At 36.2% G+C, this 20,519-nt stretch overlaps 2 protein-coding genes across 2 annotated transcripts; one reads left to right on the top strand and one right to left on the bottom strand.

The window, feature by feature from the left end:
• Nucleotides 1-1,593: 1,593 nt before the first annotated feature.
• LOC142606979 (protein CHUP1, chloroplastic) lies at nt 1,594-7,933 on the top strand. Its single transcript, XM_075778366.1, has 9 exons — nt 1,594-2,239; nt 2,518-2,606; nt 2,745-3,497; nt 4,189-5,547; nt 5,656-5,787; nt 6,189-6,370; nt 6,666-6,777; nt 7,170-7,313; nt 7,626-7,933. The coding sequence occupies exons 1-9, from the start codon at nt 2,131-2,133 to the stop codon at nt 7,722-7,724; spliced, it is 2,979 nt and encodes a 992-aa protein (XP_075634481.1). The 5' UTR covers nt 1,594-2,130; the 3' UTR covers nt 7,725-7,933.
• A 1,118-nt stretch (nt 7,934-9,051) lies between these two features.
• LOC142607430 (ATPase GET3D, chloroplastic-like) lies at nt 9,052-12,496 on the bottom strand. The gene is made up of 7 exons (XM_075778925.1): nt 12,141-12,496; nt 11,235-11,378; nt 11,076-11,150; nt 10,766-10,959; nt 10,527-10,698; nt 10,032-10,448; nt 9,052-9,384 (listed from the first exon to the last, which is right to left on the bottom strand). Exons 1-7 carry the CDS (start codon nt 12,339-12,341, stop codon nt 9,253-9,255), a joined length of 1,335 nt encoding a protein of 444 aa, XP_075635040.1. The 5' UTR covers nt 12,342-12,496; the 3' UTR covers nt 9,052-9,252.
• Between the last annotated feature and the right edge of the window lie 8,023 nt (nt 12,497-20,519).

The following is a 20,519-nucleotide window of genomic DNA, read 5'->3' as shown; positions in this document are numbered from 1 at the left end:
GTTTTTTTTCTTTCCTAGTTGCTCAGCCAAAACAAAGAATGTATGTCAAAAGAAAAAAGAAGAAGAAACATTTAATATAGCTTTATTATTTATTTCTTTGTTTTAGGACCAAAATTAGGTACAACCTTAAGTGTTTGTATTTTATGTTTCCAACTAAGTTCAATCATGTGGCTGGCTGCATTGCAAAAAACAGACAATTATACTCAATTATGTGACTAAATTGCAAAAACAGACAATTTAGCCGCATGATTGAATGTACAGTACATAAGAAAATGTAGTTAAGTTTTGTCGTTTATTTCATATACTTGAAGCCAGCTGCGTGTGATTTTGGGCTAGATAATTTGAGGTGAGGATTACAAGAGCCCCCAGAGTCACTGGGGTTTTAGATAATGCTTTGGCTGCTACTGAGGGACGGTGGAGTCCATAAAAAAATGACCCAGAAAACGATTTTTTTTTTTTTTCTTTTTTATCCTCAATACTATATATTAGTATTGCATTTTTTTTTGTTTGAAAATAGCAACACTTGGACAAGTCCACACCACCAATTTCCTAGGCCAAACTACTTGGATTAAATGATGGAATAGTGGATGGAGTCCACATGTCCACCTCCACCTCTTTGCTTCTTCATTGTGGTTCATTTTGATGGACTACTCTTTTGTGGTACCACATTTTGTTGGACTTTGAAAACATATAGGCCAATCATATCCATAGTCTCAGCCACATCTATTTTCTTCTGCACCAATAGTGGCTAGCGCAGAGAATATTATCTCTGTGCATTTTGTTAGAATTTAATGGAAATTATTAATTGAATAATTGATTGGGATTGTACTGAAGGAAGCCAAAGATAAATACACTTACTTCATCTAATATACACACACAAAAAAAAAAAAAAAAACCAAGGGATGGAGAAAAGCCAAAAAGGATAACATGTGGGTTTTTGTGTCCATCACCTAAAAGTTTAGTTAACCATGTTTTGTTTCATCTTCATTTTGTGGAAAGCCAAATGAAGGAAAGCATGTCCCACCACAGTGCAGGAGTCACTTTTAGTTGGACCCACTATCTGAAAATTTTCCTTTAGGATTGTTATTTGTTAATTTTATCACTACTAATCAGACAAACTGAAACCCTTGGATGAAAGATTTTCTTTGTGGGTCCACTGCAATAAAAAGTAAAAACAGAAGTGTCCTGAAAAGGTATTTGTTTGATTGGCTAGAAATGCAGGCATGCACGTAATCTATAAAGGGGGCCCATAAGATCATAATAATTAGTTGTTTAAAACCCTTTAATCAAAGCCTATTTGGCTTCAGATTATTTATATGGCTATGAATTATGAATGGTAGATGTATGTTTAATGAATTATTATCGCATTGAGCAAATAATAACTCATTGAGTTATTATAAAAAAAAAAGTTATTATTATCTACCTAAGCTTGATTATATTAAGTGAGAAATTTAATTGCAACAGCACCTAACCATTAGCTGGAAAAGAGCCATCAGAAATATTGTGTGGCATAAGGGACAAAGACAATTTTCTCAGCCTCTTTTTCACTGCATGTAGCAGCCATATAGATATACCTTAAAACAAGAAAGACACACACTGAGGGGTACTTGTTTTTGTTCAAATTTACATTTGCTTGTCTTTTTGGCTTCTTTTTAACTGTCTAAATACCACTTGACAACTGTGGCAACATGTTAGTCACAAAATTCTGACTTGGCCACTATTTATTGGCCAATATGTATTGGTGGTTGCTGTAGTCCTTAGCAAGAGAGTTGTGGTGGAATTCTACTTATCAGGAACTTTGTGAATGCAAGAAATTTAACTCTTGAAAGGTCCATAAAGCTGATAAGATGATAAAGCTGGTGTGGGAATGTTTATAGTTGGATATGGCTTTTTGAGTTTGTGTATAAATGCAAGTTTTTAATAGGGGTTTTGTTTAGAATTGCACACTTGTGTTGTTAAGCAGTCTTGCCCATTACAGATTCCGGGTTGCAGTTGTTGCATATCAAGTGGCCTGATGAGTTGATATTCATCAATGATGGGATTGGGAAGAAATGGTGGTGGGGTGTCATGGAATTGTGTTCTTTGTATGGATGAGTTGAAGGTTAAGATTTTCCTGTCAATTGTATCTCCATGGTAATCAGGTTAGGCCTCCTGGTTGCTGCTTCAATTGCAGCCTATGCAGTTAAGCAGCTCAATATCAAAAGCTCGAGGTCATCGACCTTAGCAGTCAAGCCTTCAGGTACTCGTTTCTATATTCTATGAGTCATATGTGTGTGTGTGTGTGTGCACGTGCGCGCATGCGTGCGTGTTCCTGTATGTGTCACTCATTTTTTCCAATCTCAATGCTTATGAAGAAGAAAGTTGATCCCTTAATTTAATCCATATTTTTAGTTGATAAAACTGTTCTTAATGTATTACGATGGCTAATCTTTGGTTGGAGACTACATTTTTGTCTTCCTTTTTCTTGTAAACTTCATTCTGTTAAGACTTTCATTTTTGGGTAATACTGAAACTCAGAAAATGGAGAGGCAAGCTTTGAACATCAGTTTGAGGGGGGAGACAAAGAGCAAGATAAATATTCTAATGATAGATTCAAAGAGAAGGACGTAAGTACATATTCAAACTTCGATTAAATTTTCCATCTCTTTTATGGCCGTGCAAATCTGACTTGCAAGTTTGATTTGTTGTTTTCTGTAATTTTCTTTAAGCTAAGAAAGTTTTTTTTTTTTTGGTAACTGTTACAGGGGAAGGAGGAAGAGGAGGAAGAAGAGGTTAAATTAATTAGTAGTATATTTAATAGAACTTATGTCAGTCCACCTGATTTTGATGATGAGGAGATCTTGCCTGAATTCGAAGATCTTTTATCTGGGGAGATTGAGTTTCCAGTACCTGGTAACAAGATTGATAAGGCAGAGAAAGACAAAACATATGAAATTGCGATGGCAAATAATGCAAGTGAATTGGAACGGTTGCAGAAACTAGTAAAGGAATTAGAGGAGAGGGAAGTGAAGCTGGAAGGTGAATTGCTTGAGTACTATGGATTGAAAGAGCAGGAATCAGATATTCTCGGGTTACAAAGGCAACTCAAGATCAAGACTGTAGAGATTGACATGCTCAATATCACCATTAACTCTTTGCAAGCTGAGAGGAAAAAGCTTCAGGAAGAGATTGCACATGGAGTTTCAGCAAAGAAGGAGCTTGAGATGGCAAGGAACAAGATCAAGGAACTGCAAAGGCAGATTCAGCTTGATGCTAACCAGACAAAAGGCCAGTTGTTGTTGCTCAAGCAACAAGTTTTTGGTTTGCAGGCAAAAGAGGAAGAAGCTGTAAAGAAAGATGTTGAAATTGAAAAGAAGCTGAAAGCTGCAAAGGAGTTAGAGTTTGAAGTTGTGGAGCTTAAGAGGAAAAACAAAGAACTTCAACATGAAAAGCGGGAGTTGACTGTAAAACTTGATGCTGCTGAAGCTAGAATAGCAGCCCTCTCCAATATGACAGAGGTTGGAATCACAATGCTCTATAGCAAGCTTTTATCCTGCTGTTATGTGCACATCTGCTTTTCTTTCATTTTTCTTATTTGGCTTCTGCTTTTGTGATTCTTATACTGGACAAATAAGATACTGACATGGTTCTCTCTAAGTATGAAATCAATAGATGCATAATAGTCAGTCGAAGGGATATAAAGTAGCTATGAAGTAATAAGGATATTAGTATATTATCTGTTGATTAAAGAAGTCGACTTTCATCATCTACAGCATCTTAAAGTTTAACTGTTGACTACATCTTTTTCCCATACTAATTTAAACATGTAACTTGTCAAACAAGATATCAGTGAAGATAGTAACTTAAGAATTTAAATATTAATTATTGAGATAATTAGGTAATGCAGTGACACACATCATATCCACTTGGCTTGTAACTTGGTGACAGAACAACATTGCATCATCTTTTTTTTTAAAATTTTTTTATATATATTTCCTTTTCTTCTCTATGACGACCTTATTCAAGCTTCTCAACAAGGAGCCAACTGATTAGGAAGAAGTTTTGATAGATAATTGAAGGATGACTTTATATAACGACTTGGTTAAAGTACATAGGCTCTTTAAAATCATAAATCAAGCCTGTTTTAATCTGTGAGGGTACATGTGATGGGTTGAAATGATTCTTTCTGTGCTTTGCCTCGCATTGCAGAGCGATATGGTTGCCAATGCAAGGGCAGAGGTCAATAATCTTAGGCATGCAAATGAGGACCTGTCGAAACAAGTGGAAGGACTTCAGATGAATAGATTCAGTGAAGTTGAAGAGCTAGTGTACCTTCGCTGGGTCAATGCATGCTTAAGGTATGAGCTCCGGAACTATCAAGCACCTGCAGGAAAGATATCAGCTCGTGATCTCAACAAGAGTCTGAGCCCCAAATCCCAAGAGAAGGCTAAACAGATGATGTTAGAGTATGCAGGATCAGAACGCGGACAAGGGGACACAGATATCGAAAGCAACTTTTCCCACCCATCCTCCCCTGGAAGTGAAGATTTTGACAATGCTTCTATGGATAGTTCCACCAGTAGATATAGCAATCTCAGTAAGAAACCTAGCTTAATCCAAAAGTTGAAGAAATGGAGCAAAAGCAAAGATGATTTAAGTGCTCTTTCATCACCAACCAGATCTCTCTCTGGAGGTTCTCCAAGCAGTGCAAGCATGAACCAGAGACCAAGGGGTCCATTGGAAGCCCTGATGTTAAGGAATGCAGGTGATAGTATAGCCATCACCACCTTTGGCAAGGGGGAGCAGGAACCTACTAACTCTCCTGAAACTCCAACTCTTCCAAATATTAGAACAAGGGTTCCATCTAGCGACTCACTGAATAATGTTGCTTCATCATTCCAATTGATGTCTAAATCAATTGAAGGAGTCTTAGATGAGAAATATCCTGCGTATAAAGATCGGCATAAGTTGGCCTTAGAGAGGGAGAAGCAAATTAAAGAAAGGGCTGGCCAAGCAAGAGCAGAGAAGTTTGGTGACAAATCATATGAATCTTCAGCCAAGGTTGAAAGAGAGAGACCTCTAACTTTGCCACCAAAACTTTCTCAAATAAAGGAAAAGGCTGCTGTCTCTGGTGATTCAATTGACCAATCTAATGATGGTAAGACTGATTCTCAAATAATAAGCAAGATGAAACTTGCTGACATTGAGAAAAGGCCTCCTAGGGTGCTTCGGCCACCTCCTAAACGATCTGGAGGTTCTTCTGCCAATACAAATTCAAATCCTTCAGGTGAAATACCAACTGCTCCACCTCCACCTGGTGCCCCACCTCCACCGCCACCACCTGGTGGACCACCTCGGCCACCTCCTCCACCAGGAAGCCTACCTAGAGGGGGAGGAAGTGGAGATAAAGTTCACCGGGCTCCTGAACTGGTTGAATTTTATCAGACATTGATGAAACGGGAGGCAAAGAAGGATACTTCATCATTAATTTCTCCAACATCTAATGCATCAGATGCTAGAAGTAACATGATTGGGGAGATTGCAAATAAATCATCATTCCTCTTAGCTGTATGTTAAATTTTCCCTTTATATATATTTATCCTCTTATATTGAGCATAAAGTATGATATTTGTTATAAAATTTTAACAAAGAGTTAAAATTATGCACTGGATCCAGGTGAAAGCTGATGTGGAAACTCAAGGTGATTTTGTCATGTCATTAGCAACTGAAGTTCGAGCAGCTTCCTTCTCCGACATAGAAGATTTGGTGGCTTTTGTAAACTGGCTAGATGAGGAACTTTCATTCTTGGTACGCTATTAAGTTTCTCATTGTTTAAAATTACTCTACTTTTTTTTTTTTTTGGAAAGAGACCAAAGTTAGAATTATTATCTTCATATGTCACAGATACTTAGAATTCTAGATTAGAAAGAGACCCCAGTTACGTACAAGTATATATAAATACACACACACACACACACACACACAAGGATATATATGCTGCCATAGCTTTGAGTCCTTTGAAACATTGATTTCCAAGACCAGCTCTCTTCTTATTTTGGAATTCCTATTAAGCAAGCTATCCTTGGATGTGGGACCATGTATTTAAATTAGACTTGGTGAACAATCTACATACTCATTTCTGAACCTACTAGAAATATTCTTGGAGATCTGTTAATAATTATTTTTTTCCTTTTTCTACCTGTAATAAGGTTGATGAACGGGCAGTTCTCAAGCACTTTGATTGGCCTGAGGGGAAAGCGGATGCATTGAGAGAGGCGGCTTTCGAATACCAAGACCTGATGAAATTAGAGAAACGAGTCTCCTCTTTTGTTGATGATCCCAAGCTTCCATGTGAAAATGCTCTGAAGAAGATGTACTCATTGCTAGAGAAGTACGACTTTTCTTTCCATTAACGTTCCTTTGATAAAATAGAGCATTAGGATTATGGCTACATTGCAGCACATATGATTTCAAATATTTTAAAATGCCATCTTCCTTGTATGTGAGAATCTTCAATCATCCTTTCATTTCTTTGAAGGGTTGTACTTTGCCCCAACATCTTCCAGTAAAGTAATAACCTGTTAGGAGATCATTTATTTTCTTTTGTACCTTGCCTAGCTAATATCCAATTATGTGAAGTTAATCCATGATTTTTAATTCTTCTCTATTCTCATGTATTTTGGCAGAGTGGAACAGAGTGTGTATGCTCTCTTACGTACAAGGGACATGGCTGTTTCACGATACAGGGAGTTTGGAATTCCAGTTGATTGGTTGTTGGATTCAGGGGTCGTTGGCAAGGTATGCTTTAAACTGAAGGAAAAGGTTCTATTTTAGTTGATTGTGGAGTTGGTTCTAAAATGTTGCTTGATTTATTTAATTTTGCTCGGTGTTATTTGGATTATGGAACTAGTAATGTTCAGGGCACAAGATGTTATGACTAATTGGAAATAGTTTGCCAATGACCCTGTGATGACGATATAATGCAATTTGATCAGCTTTCATTTGTTATGCCAAATTATATAGCGACGTTGATGGACCCATTTAGGATCTAATAAAGTATTTGCTGCACTAAATGATTTAGTGTAGATATAACATATTTTACTTACTACTGGAAAAGGTGTGTTTATGTGTCTGTAGCTGCTTTCATGTGTTATGCTGCGGTAAGTGATATAGCATTTTCTTCATTGCAGATAAAGCTCTCATCTGTACAATTGGCAAGGAAGTACATGAAACGTGTAGCATCAGAACTTGATGCACTGAGTGGACCAGAGAAAGAGCCAAACAGAGAGTTTTTGGTTCTGCAAGGCGTGCGTTTTGCTTTCCGTGTTCATCAGGTAGCCCATATTCTTTACTAGCTTATGCTGATTACAAAATGGACTGATCTAAGGTCTAAAGAAGAGGACCATCTAACTAATTGATTTACATTTGAGTTAAAATATGGTAGCTAAATTGTGAAAAATTGCAAGGGTGGGTTTGAATCTCTACAGTTGTGAATATTGCAGCAAGTTTTTATTGATAAATTAAATACTTGCCAAGTCTTCGAGCATAAAACTTTTTTTTTTTTTTGGTTTCTCTACACTGGTGCTTCCTAAGCAATTTGAATCCTTAAAGGTGTGATTGTAATATTGACTTGGACCTTTTTCCAGTTTGCTGGAGGCTTTGATGCAGAGAGCATGAAGGCTTTTGAAGAACTCAGGAGCCGTATCCATTCACAAATGGGAGAAGACAATAAGCTGGAAACATGAGGATATTTTTCGTTTGAATTTTTTCCTTTTTATTTTTATTTTTTTTGTTGTATATTTCACCTGACTCCATGTTGAAGAAAATATAGATCATCTTAGATATTGTACAATGACCAGTCTAATTCAAGACACTAAATAGGGGGAAAAAGAGGAAGAAGCAGAAGAAATCATGTAAAGTAATTTATAAATGCTCTGAGCTTCTATATGCTTAACTCTGGGTATCAAAAACACACTAGAAACAATGAAACTTCAAGCAAATGAATCAATTAATGGAAAAAGTTCAGCTTGGAAGCCAAATAACAAGAGCATGAAGCATTTACTTTGTCATCACAATGGCCATTGGTTTCTAAACCTAGCCCCCTATACACTTGATCACTTGAATACGTGCTGGTTATGTCTTTTAGACTGATTGTGGTTCATGCCTTTTGATTGGGGTGGGGGGGGGGGGGGGGTGTGGTGGAAGTGTACAATTGTTTTTTTAATCAGATGAATTTGGCTAACTTCTAGTGCCTCACATCTTTTGTACAAAATCCAGTACATTAATTGATGAAAAAAATGTTTTATACGCACACTTGGGAAGGAAATAAATTAATCTGGATGGGGAAATGAGACTTTATTTGTGGCAAAAGACCAGATTGGGGTCTCTTAACATAAAATTCATCAAGACAGTTTCTTTTCAAAATGTCAACAGTATGCCAAACACAGTTTGAAAAAGGGATTTCTGTCCTCTAGGAAAGTAGAAATACAGGTTTTAAGCTTTCTATGCGTGCATAAATGTGTATTAGAGTCTCCAAACACACCATGGAATGTTCCCTTGGGATAGCCAGTTGCTTCCAAACACTGTTGAAGAGGGATCTAGCTTGAGCAGTTGGGAGGATTAATTGCAGACATGATGAATAACCCATCCAATGGCTTTTCCCTCCTTGTACACAAGGTTGAATGAAGCATAGGTCTCAAAGACCCTGGTGAAGCATGAGACATGTCCTTGCGAGGAGTGCATTTGGGAAAATGCAATAGATTATAGATATGGGAAGAATAATGAAACTAGTTGAACCTTGTTGAGAAGTTTTTCCTATTTGAAGTTCCAAACTTATCTCTTATACAGTGGATTAACAACACTTGGAGTTTCTCTCACTGTTGTGATATATATGTCAGTTAAGGCTTGCATTATAGGTTGTCGCTTTCACTGACTGAAAATTTTTACATAATCAAGACTCACAGTACCCTCTAGTTGCCATCAATTTAATTGTCAACATTAAATTTTCCTGGCAGCTGGGTGGAATAAAGATAATTCTGTATCTTCCTTGATTTGCACAAAGTAAAACTGGAGTTCCAAAAATATTTGTGAAGTGCATAACTGGTTGCAATGTGAAATGCATATTTATTGATATCAAAACATTGATCAATTGTTCCAAGTGCCAAATGCTCAAAACTAATAAACCAAAAATTATGATCATTTGGCAGGGACATCCTCTCAGAAACAGAAACACATCAGTAGAGAAAAATTAAAAATCTTCTCAATGTAATTACACTACCGCATTGTGATAACAAGATTTCTATTCATGAACTTGGCACCTCCCACCTTTCCTTGAATCTCTGAAGGCAGAAGAATGACACGTCTTTGGTCCCCAGCTTCCACCAGTAACTCAGATCCTCCCCTATACTGCAATTGTCAGATAATGATAATATTGATCAGAATTCTGCAAAGAAGTACAATAGCATAACAAACTGGACTAACAGAAAATAAAACGTAATGCAGATGACTATATCTAAACACTGATAATCCTCTAACAAATCCACTAAAACAAGTGCCAAAACTCGCACTAGTAGTACCTCTATAATCTCTTTCTAGACCAGCTGTATTCAAATTCTTATCCCCTCTTTTGGTGTAACTTTTGATTTCAAATTTTATTGGTAAGTCACACACACACAATGGGTTCTGAGCCAGAGCTCATTTGCTTGGTGATACTTCTGATTTGCTTGATACAAAGCTCAGGGGGAGCAGTTTCAAAAGCATATTCTCTAATCATTTTATTTTCTCTCTCTTTAATACATTTAAATATATTTAAAGGAGAAATAAAGCATTAGGATTCAACAGTGAGATTCTAGTTTATAGATTAAAAGTTCAAATTATCCACTGGCTTTATGATGACTAAGAAACTTGAAGGTCCCATTTCTATAAATTTTTTTCTCTATAGCAAAATAGAAAATTAATTCCATATCACTTGGAATGCTACACCTGAAGAGGCACAAGTAGCAGTGTAGCACAATAAGTGGTCAATGATTTGAAGAATGGGAAGATGGACGTACTTGGTATAACTTGATCTCGGACTTGTCAAAACCAGGCATGAAAAGAGTTATGGACTTGTTGCCTGGATCAAATTTTACTGACGATATATTGCTGTTGTGGCTTGCTGGCAGAGAAAGAAGATTCTTCGCATCTTTACTAACTGTGTTGAGCATGATTTCATTCCAGTTGAGAGGGAGACCCACTTGGACTTGTGGGATGAAAGCAAAAGGCAAGGGAAAAAAGTTTTGCTTGACTCTTTCCACTGACTCTTCATCCAAATGTGGAGGAGCAATACCAAACGCACCAGACACCTGTGCACCAGCTTGGATTGCACAGCCCCAATAACGTAATGCAGAATTGACAGAGATTGGATTGTTTGGGTCCATCACCAGGAAGCAGCCAAATTTATGTGGTTGCAAGAAGGCAGATGATCCTCTCTGCACGGCATATAAGCAATGCAGAATCTCATTGGGGTTATCTCTAACTGTGGTCTATCAAATAAGAATCATGTTTACCTCCAACATTTGTTCCAAAGTGTCCCATATTTCTGCACTCATTTTCCCGTTCAGAAGGGACCAGCTGCCATGTATGTTCATGGCTTCATCTACAAGTCTAATGAGTGAAGGACCAGCCACTCTCCCAAGATCAGTTTTTTCAGCCAAGTTCCGGAGATATTTTAAGTACAATCTGTGCCATCATGTTCTTGCGTAAACATCATCATGAGAGAGAGAGAGAGAGAGAGAGGTTTGCTAACCTTGCTTTACTGCTTGCACCTATCATCCGTAAGATCTCCTCATTGCTGATACCATCATATATTATTATGTCAAATTTATCTTTTTTGTTGTTTCTTTGATCCACATTACTTAAGAATCCTACAAGCCTCTCAAGTGTGTATGCTGAAGCAATAGAATCCATTCCAGGAAGCACTCCCAGCTCTTCTCCCACAATCTACCATGATATAAGGAATGGTCCATAATAAAGTTCTCTGAAACATTCAAGGGCAACTATATCTTTCTTTAAATTAGATTGCACAAGAATATCAGCAAGTGATAGTATGTACACACCCCTTCAAGAACTCCTTGGGTCATATTAAGATGGGCATCTGCTTGCTTTACTCGATTGAGCGGCTCAAGAATCAGCTGTTATTATAAAAAATAATTCATATTGAGTAAACCGCTCAAAGCAAAAGTTGTCAAAGAAGGATAGGAGGTGAAAAGACACACTTTAGAGGTTTCCAACCTAACAGCTGAAAGGTTGTTGTTGCATATGACAGGAGAAGTTCCAATCTTACAGTTTAAAAGATAATCAGCAGTGGGGTCTTGTGAATGTATCACCAAGCATGTACTAAGCCCTGCCAGTGCATAATGCTGAGAAACATATAGGGTGTTAGTGTAAGTTACTAAACAATTTGTAGAAAAACAAAATCTTAAGTTCTAAACTCCTATCATAATCTCTAGAGGAAAGAAAAAAGTTTGTTACTGGATGTAACTTTAATTGGAAGACTGACATAACCTTTTAAAAGAAATTACATCAAAAGCAGATAAAGGAACTTCCAGCTTAGCTAAAGAACATAAATGATTTAAGGAAGAGTTCTTATTGCTCACTATTACCCTCCATGAAGAAAGTTAAGTTTTTTACTAATTTGATTGAAATATATGGTCAAAATACAAAATCTTTAGAAGCTTGATTTGCTCCATGACTTTAGATATAATATTCATCATTTTGACTTTAAATATCTCCCCAACATTAAATTCAGCCATGTGACAACATTGAGCAATGTAGAACAAAATGCGTAATCCTCCCCAAAGGACAATTAAATTCAATTATATGGTTTATTGGCCAATACAGCCATATGGTTAAAAATTTAACTCGGAAATTGAAAAATAAAGCACCTAAGAAATTATACTTAAATTTTATCCTTGCGAAAGTTCTCACATTTTTTAACCAGAATGAATTAGAAATGTCCCCCTATAAATAAAGCACCCATAATTGGAATTCTCACAATCAAATTATATATCAAAAGTAAAGCAGTGAAAATTAACTCAATAACCCACAAAATTAAGACTAAACATAAACTCCCAGCAAAACCCAAAAATAACAAACACTAAATATTGTATGTAGTATGTTACCTGAGCGGCGAATACAGCTGAGGTGGTCTTGCCGGATCCACCTTTGCCCAAAAAAGTGACCAACTTGGTTGATTGCTGAGAAGAATTAGCACTACTACTACTACTACCATCCTCTGCTAAAGCTGACACTGCAAAAGCTCTTCTACTAAAATGGTAAATAGGGTTTGCAAGAAGGAGAGGAGAAGCGAGAGAAGAAGCCATTTTTGGAAAGAACTTGAAGTGTTCAGTTCTGTGTGTATGTGGGTGAGAATGAAAAAAAGACAGGAATTTTATTTTAGTTATGTTTTTTGAGTTGGGGGAACATGGGGGTTGTTGGCTTGCAACAAAAAACAACGTTGTGAATCACTAAATCTATTTTCGGAAAAAACAACAAAGGGGTACCGTTGAGTGGTACTTCTTGCACTTCTTTTATGTTAGAAAAACTAACCAACTTTCTCTTCGGCCCATGGGCCTCCTATGTAGGTTTCTCTTTTTTGCTATGTCAAGCCCAAGAATGAGTTCATAAATATCATATTACTAATTTATTGATAATAATATAATTTTCATCAGTAAAATGGTGGTAAATCTAATTTTTATTGAGTGATGCTAAGGGTACTATAAATTTTACTAGGTAATTTTTATAAATTGATGTGTCACTAATCACAAAAAATTATTTTATATATTAATTTATTATTATTTTAAAATCTATCAAACACGTGTATTGTCTAATGAGTTTGAAAATATTGTGCAGTAAAATTTAAAGTATCTTTAATATTTTCTATTATTATAACTTCATGAAAGAAAATCATTCTATCTAATTAAATCAAATGAGATAATTTTAACTAAAATTCATTATTAATTATTAGTATAGAATTGTGAAGGGATGAAATATTTTAGTTTTAATGTTTACAAATAAGAAAAAAGAATAAGTTAATTAAGTCTCCTATGAACAAGCTTGAGATTGTTTGACAAAAAGATGAACTAACCTTAAACATGTAATTTAGTTTGATGATGAGCTCAAACTTGACTTATATTTGAAATTAGATTAAATAAACAATCTAAAACTTTTAATACTTAACTTGACTCAAGATCGGGCCATTTGCCTAAGCCTCACAAATTCTCCTTGATTTGTGTGCTTTACAAAAAAGTTGTCAGCAAAACCTAAACTTTATTATCTCTTTCATTAAGCTGCCTCCCAAGAAAAAATCCATTTTTTTCTCTCCTGGTTTCACACTTTATTTTCCTTGTCTCCGTAGGGAGGACCATTGGTCCAAAACTATCAAATTTTTTTGTAGTATTTTCTATTTATAAAATTTCTTCCACACCAAGAAAACCCAAAAATAACCAAAACTAATATTTCTTTCTCCTACTAGAAAATCAACTTAGCTTTCCAAGTCAAAATTGGAATTTGATGCAATTTCCCAACAATCTCTGCTTTGACTCAAATTCCATCAAGTAGTCTTCTTTCCCTCTTGAGATAGCTCCACCTTAATGAAGTAGTCTTCTTTCCTCTTGGCATCACTCCACTTTAATCAAAGCAAATTCATCCATTTTAATTCACACAAGAAACCACCAACTAAATCAAACAAAGTCTAATACCACCTATTAGAGAGATAACACATTAGGGAGACTCATTGAGTAGTCAATATAACATATAGAGACACACTTAACCAAAAATGCCTAAAGCCAATGGATATGAGCTCAATTATAGTATAATAACCACTTATTCTTCTTATCATTATTTAATATGGAATTTCATTCACATGTATATATCTAACAACTTTTTTCTCAGCCCAAGTAGTGGCACTCTTGGTTGTGACCAAAGAAAATGGTGATTTTGAATGTTAGGGGCTTCTTATTATACATCCTTCCCATTCATCCACCGAGTGAGACAGTGATCAAGTTGTCCTCCTCTTTGAATTCTGTCCTTAGGTAATTAACTCATACGAACAAGCTCAAGTTGAGTTTGAAAACCTAAGCTTGGCAAGTCTAGCTTGGACTATATACTTATATTAATTAGTGGAAGGCACCACACTATTGTATAAGGATAAACAAAAATGAAAAACAGACTGTAAATTCTTATTATTATTTTTTTAATCATGAGCATCTTGGAAATATGTCAAACCTATTAACCAATTCGAGCAATATTCCATTGCTTGTTATATATTAGCTAAAGTTGTACCTAGCATAATAGAAATAGATTTTTGCTTCAAGCACCATGTGGCCCAAAATTGTTTAATTAGCAAATTAATCACAGCCAAGACGTGCTTATTCCCTCTAAATATTGTGAAGAGCAAGGAAAAGAAAATGAAGAAGAATTAATAGAAGAATGTTTCCTTCTATCCCAAAATCATAAAAATTCATAACAAAGAAGGACCAAGTTCAATATAATTTAGCATGATAAAAGATAAATTCAATATCCACTGCCATTGCAATTTGTACAAGAAAGTAATGGTGTTCAATATGTATATATGTAAGTGCCACTCCCACTAGTATCCATTTTTAATCTTCAGCATAAACACAGTTTGAAAGGGACTGGTCCTAGGTGACCTTGGTGGTGGCTCAGAAAGCATATTCCCAAAACTATCATAATGAATGACTCCTAAAAACGTCGGTGGCTGGCATTTATCGCTCATCAAGATTGATTTCTACCACAACCCACCTTCACATTCACCTTCATCATCTCTAAAATCATGTACACCACCTTTTTTCTTGTACATGAATGCATTTGCCTTGTTACTAATACTTATCACGATTTTCTTGGGTGACAACAATAGTGACTTTGGCGAGTTTGTTATCAATTGATTTGCCTTGTTGCTAATTGATTTCATGAACTTCTGGGATGGTGACTTCAAGGGTAACGACTTCTTAGGCATAAATGAGTCATTACTTTCATCATCGTCTTCGTAATCTTTTTGAGCACAGTGCAAATGCTTGACACATAAAGCTACAAGAGCCATAACCGAGAAGAACAAGTCAATTGGTAATGGCAATTAGGGATGGCAATTTAAGCCTGATTCGTGGGTACCTGATCCGGCCCAACCCTAATGGATCGGATTTTACCCGGTCTGACAAATAATAGGGTCGGGTATGGGTTTTATAGAATGGGATTTCCTTCGTGGCATTATGACTAAATTGGGCTTTCTTGGACAGTGGATCAAGTTGGTGATGGCTTGTGTTTCTTCACCATCCATTTCTATTCTTATTAATGGCAAACCCTTCGAAATATTACTCCCTCTAGAGTACTCCGTCAAGGAGATTTTCTATCACCTTATTTGTTTCTCTTGTGTGTAGAACGATTCTCATCCTTATTAGCAAAAGTGGAGTTGGAGGGGAGGATTCATGGTGTGGCTATTTGCATAAGGGTGCCAATGATATCCCATTTGCTTTTCACTGATGACTCATTATTGTTCTGCAAAGCTTCTCAAAAGGAAGTCCAGGTGATAAAGGAACTTCTTCTAACATATGCTGATGCTTTCGGTCAGAGTATTAATATAGAGAAGTCCTCAGTATTTTTCAACAACAACACTCCAGTAGGGATGCGAGATTGGATAAAGGAAAAGCTGGCTGTGAAGGAAGTGGCAAAGTTTGAAAATTATTTGGGGCTACCGACAATGGTTGGAAGGGAAAAGTACCAAACTTTTGCCTATCTTAAAGATAGAGTGTGGAAAAAGATGCAGGATTGGAAAGGAAAGCTGTTGTCCAAAGCCAGGAAAGAGGTGTTGATTAAAGCTGTGGCACAATCTATCCCCACATACACAATGGGCGTATTCAAATTACCAACAAAGCTTTGTGATGACCTCAACGCAATGTGTGCGAATTTTTGGTGGGGTCAAGTGGAGAGGGAGAGGAAAATCCATTGGCATAAGTGGAGTATCTTAACTCAAGCTAAGAAAGTTGGAGGTATGGGTTTCCGAGACTTGAAGGCCTTCAATCTCACCATGCTAGCCAAATAAGGATGGAGATTACTGCAGAATCAAGATTGTTTATTGTTCAAGTGTCTCAAAGCACGTTATTTCCCACGATGCACTTTCTTGGAAGCAGTTGATTCACTGAATAGCTCATTTATCTAGAAGAGTATAATGGCTGCCCAACCTGTTTTAAAAAAGGGATGCTGTTGGAGGGTGGGAGATGGATCATCCATAAGGGTTATGACGGATAGGTGGATCCCATTTCACCCCACAAATAAAATTCTTGTCCACCCTGTTGAGTAAGAATGGGAATGGAGAGTGTCTGATCATATAGATCCTGATTTAAGGTGTTGGGATAGAGAACTCATCATGTCAAAGTTTCATAAGGAAGATGCAGAGGCAATTTTGAGAATACCTCTGAGTAGAAGACAAGTAGTAGACTCGGTGATGTGGCTTCACACAGCCAGGGGAACATATTCTGTGAAATTAGGGTATTATGTGGCAATTCAAGTACTTAGGCGGGAAGATTGGACAGAAAGTTCAAGAGGGCATAGTGGCCATAAAATCTGGGCAATGTTATGGAAGCTCAGGGTGCCTAATAAGATCAAAGTCTTTGGATGGAGGGTGTGTCAAAATATTCTTCCAACCCGAGAAAATTTAGTCCATAGACAAATTATGGTGGATGATAAATGTGAGCTGTGCAGGAGTGCTTCGGAACAGGGGTTCATGTTTTATGGGAGTGTGGGGTGGCGAGGGATGTTTGGGCAAGCAGCTTAGTGAAGTTCCAAAAATATGTGGGGGGTCAATTGGACTCAATGCAATTATTTGAGGAGTTGCATGACCGGCTGTCAAAAGAAGAATTTGAGCTATTTTTAGTCCAAGCCTGGCTCATTTGGAACCAACGGAATAGGATTTTACATGGAGGGAAGCTTCAGCCACCAACCCAACTGAACAAAAGAGCAACTGACCTTCTAGCAGAATTCAGCAAGCTCAAGAACAACTAAATGTAATCAGCAGAACCAGCACAGAGAGCAGATGGTGCCCACCGCCAAATTTGAGGTTTAAACTTAACTTTGATGCAGCCATTTTCTCGGACATGAAGTGCTCTGGTATAGGTGCTATTATTTGCAATGAAAAGGGTGAAGTAATGGGGGCTATGTCTGCCAAGGGTCCTCAGGTACAAGATAGTTTGGAAGCTGAAGTTCTTGCATGTCGCAGAGCTCTAGAATTTGCCATTGACATCGGATTTTCTGAATTTGGTGATTGAAGGAGACAATGCACAGGTGCTGAATTTATTAAGGTCCAAGGATAAAAATTTATCTCGGCTGGGTTATATTTTTGCTGATATACAGTGCTTGATTGCTGGGTTACAGTGGGTAGAAATAAAACTAGTGGGAAGGGATGCTAATGGTGTAGCTCACTCTTTAGCACGGTATGCGAAAATTATAGCTGAAGATGTATACTGGTTGGAGGACTTTCCACCACCAGCCTTGGAGGCATTGTATGTTGACTCTATTCAATTCCAATGAATGAAATTTGCAGCACTTTCAAAAAAAAAAAAAAAAAAGAAGCTCGATTTACATTTGAAATTAAATTAAATGAGCAATCTAAAACTTTTAATACTCAACTTGACTCAGGGTTAGGCTATTTGTCAAAGTCTCACATATTCTCCTTGATTTGTGCACTTTACAAAAAAGTTGTTAGCAAAATCTAAACCTTATTGTCTCTCTCATTAAGCTACCTTCCAAGAAAAAATCCATTTTTTTCTCTCCTGGTTTCACGCTTTATTCTCCTTGTCCCCATAGGGAGGTCCATTGGGCCAAAACTATCAAATTCTTTTGTAGTATTTTCTATTTATAAAATTTCTTCCACACTAAAAGAACTTAAAAATAACCAAATTAATATTTCTTTCTCCAACTAGAAAATCAACTTAGCTTTCCAAGTTAAAATTGGAATTTGATGCAATTTCCCAACGATCTCCACTTTGACTCAAATTCCTTCAAGTAGTCTTCTTTCCCTATTGAGATAGCTCCGCCTTAATGAAGTAGTCTTCTTTTCTCTTGGCATCACTCCATTTTAATCAAAGCAAATTCATCCATTTTAATTCACACAAGAAACCACCAACTAAATCAACCAAACTCTGATACCATTTATTGGGGAGATAACACATTGGGGAGACTCATTGAGTAGTTAATATAACATATAGAGACACACTTAATCCAAAATGCCTATGGCCAATGGATATGAGCTCAATTATGTTATATTAACCACTTATTATTATTATTTAATATGAAACTTCACTCATATATGTATATTGAACAACTTTTTTCTCAGCCCAAGCAGTTGTACTCATGGTTGTGACCATAGAAAATGGTGATTTTGAATGTTAGGGGCTTCGTATTATACATGATACATCCTTCTTTTTCATCTCAGCGATCAAGTTGTCCACCTCCTCGAATTCTGTCCTTAGGTAAATAAGCCATACGAACTGAGTTTGAAAAGCTAAGCTTGGCAAGTCTAACTTGATGACTTCCACTAATTAATATAAGTATATAGTCTAAGCTAGACTTGCCAAGCTTAGGTTGTCAAACTCAACTTGCCAAGCTAGACTTCCACACTAAAAGAACCTAAAAATAACCAAATTAATATTTCTTTCTCCAACTAGAAAATCAACTTAGCTTTCCAAGTTAAAATTGGAATTTGATGCAATTTCCCAACGATCTCCACTTTGACTCAAATTCCTTCAAGTAGTCTTCTGACCCCTCTTGAGATAGCTCCACTTTAATGAAGTAGTCTTCTTTTCTCTTGGCATCACTCCATTTTAATCAAAGCAAATTCATCCATTTTAATTCACACAAGAAACCACCAACTAAATCAACCAAACTCTGATACCATTTATTGAGAAGATAACATATTGGAGAGACTCATTGAGTAGTTAATATAACATATAGAGACACACTTAATCCAAAATGCCTATGACCAATGGAGCAACTTTTTTCATATGTATATATCGAACAACTTTTTTCTCAGCCCAAGCAGTTGTACTCATGGTTGTGACCATAGAAAATGGTGATTTTGAATGTTAGGGGCTTCGTATTATACATGATACATCCTTCCTATTCATCCCAGTGATCAAGTTGTCCTCGTCCTCGAATTCTGTCCTTAGGTAAATAAGCCATACGAACTGAGTTTGAAAAGCTAAGCTTGGCAAGTCTAACTTGATGACTTCCACTAATTAATATAAGTATATAGTCTAAGCTAGACTTGCCAAGCTTAGGTTGTCAAACTCAACTTGCCAAGCTAGACTTGCCACGTCTTCAAGTGGCCTATTCTTTGAAGAAGCAGCCGCTGGGTAAATGCACTTGGCCTACGAAAGAGATATAGACATATGATGTGGCTTGAATAATGCCACAGGCTCGGTTATATCTTCTTACTGTGTATGGTTTGAATTAGTCTAGATGTCCCTCGTCTATGCTATTATTTTTTAAGGGGTTTTCTTCTAATTTTTTAGTTCAAGAATACCCTTATATCCTTATGTTTAAGTAGAGACAAAATTAAATAACAATTCGGTAAAAATGCAACTCTAACTTCCACTAAAACATTGCCTTAAAAATAGAACCGCTCTTCTCTCTTCTATTAAATTTTAAATTAATTTATTCACTTATAAATTAGATTTTCAAAATAAAAATTATATATATATATATAAAATAAAAAAATAAAGTTTTTTTTTTTACAACAAGACCACTTAAAAAAAAAAGCCTCATCACACGCGCTTTAAGAGGCTTCCTTTGTTTGGATTTCTAATTTTTTTAGTTCAAAAATACCCCTACACCCCTATGTTTAAGTAGAGACAAAATTAAATAACAATTTGGTAAAAATGCAACTCTAACTCCCACTAAAACATTACCTAAAAAAAGTATAAATTAGATTTTCAAAATAAAAAGTATATATATATATATAAAATAAAAAAATACAGTTTTTTTTTCTACAAATAAGACCACTTGAAAAAAAGCCTCATCGCATGCGTGAAGCGCGTGTGATGAGGCTAGTCGTTTCAAAGGTTTTTGTAATGTTTCGCCTTTTAATTAATTAATTATTATTGCTTAGTGTATGTTTGGTAAAAATTAAGAAGCCAGCTTATTTTAATTCAGTTTATTTTTACTACTCCTTCCGTCCCAGTTTGTTTGTCCTCTATTCCATTTTGGGATGTCCCAAAATATTGTCTTGTTTCTAAAAATAAAAGTCATTAATTTACTAATGCTCCTATTGTACCCCTATTTTATTTTTAAAACTATTTTTTGATAAATTTATTTAAGGGCAGTTTTGAAAAATAATATATTTTTATAAGGCAGACAAGATAATAAATGATGTTCCTTTAAAAAATTTGACTTTTCAAACATGACAAACAAAGTGGGATGGAGGTAGTACTATTCATGAGTTCCACTGCACTTTTTAGTACTATTCATAAGTCATAGTGTACTAATTCAGC

Source organism: Castanea sativa, chromosome 8, assembly GCF_040712315.1.
Source record: "Castanea sativa cultivar Marrone di Chiusa Pesio chromosome 8, ASM4071231v1".
NCBI classification, from domain to species: domain Eukaryota; kingdom Viridiplantae; phylum Streptophyta; class Magnoliopsida; order Fagales; family Fagaceae; genus Castanea; species Castanea sativa.
The sequence above is the reverse complement of the archived record's forward strand: the minus strand, read 5'-3'. Positions and strand labels throughout refer to the sequence as shown.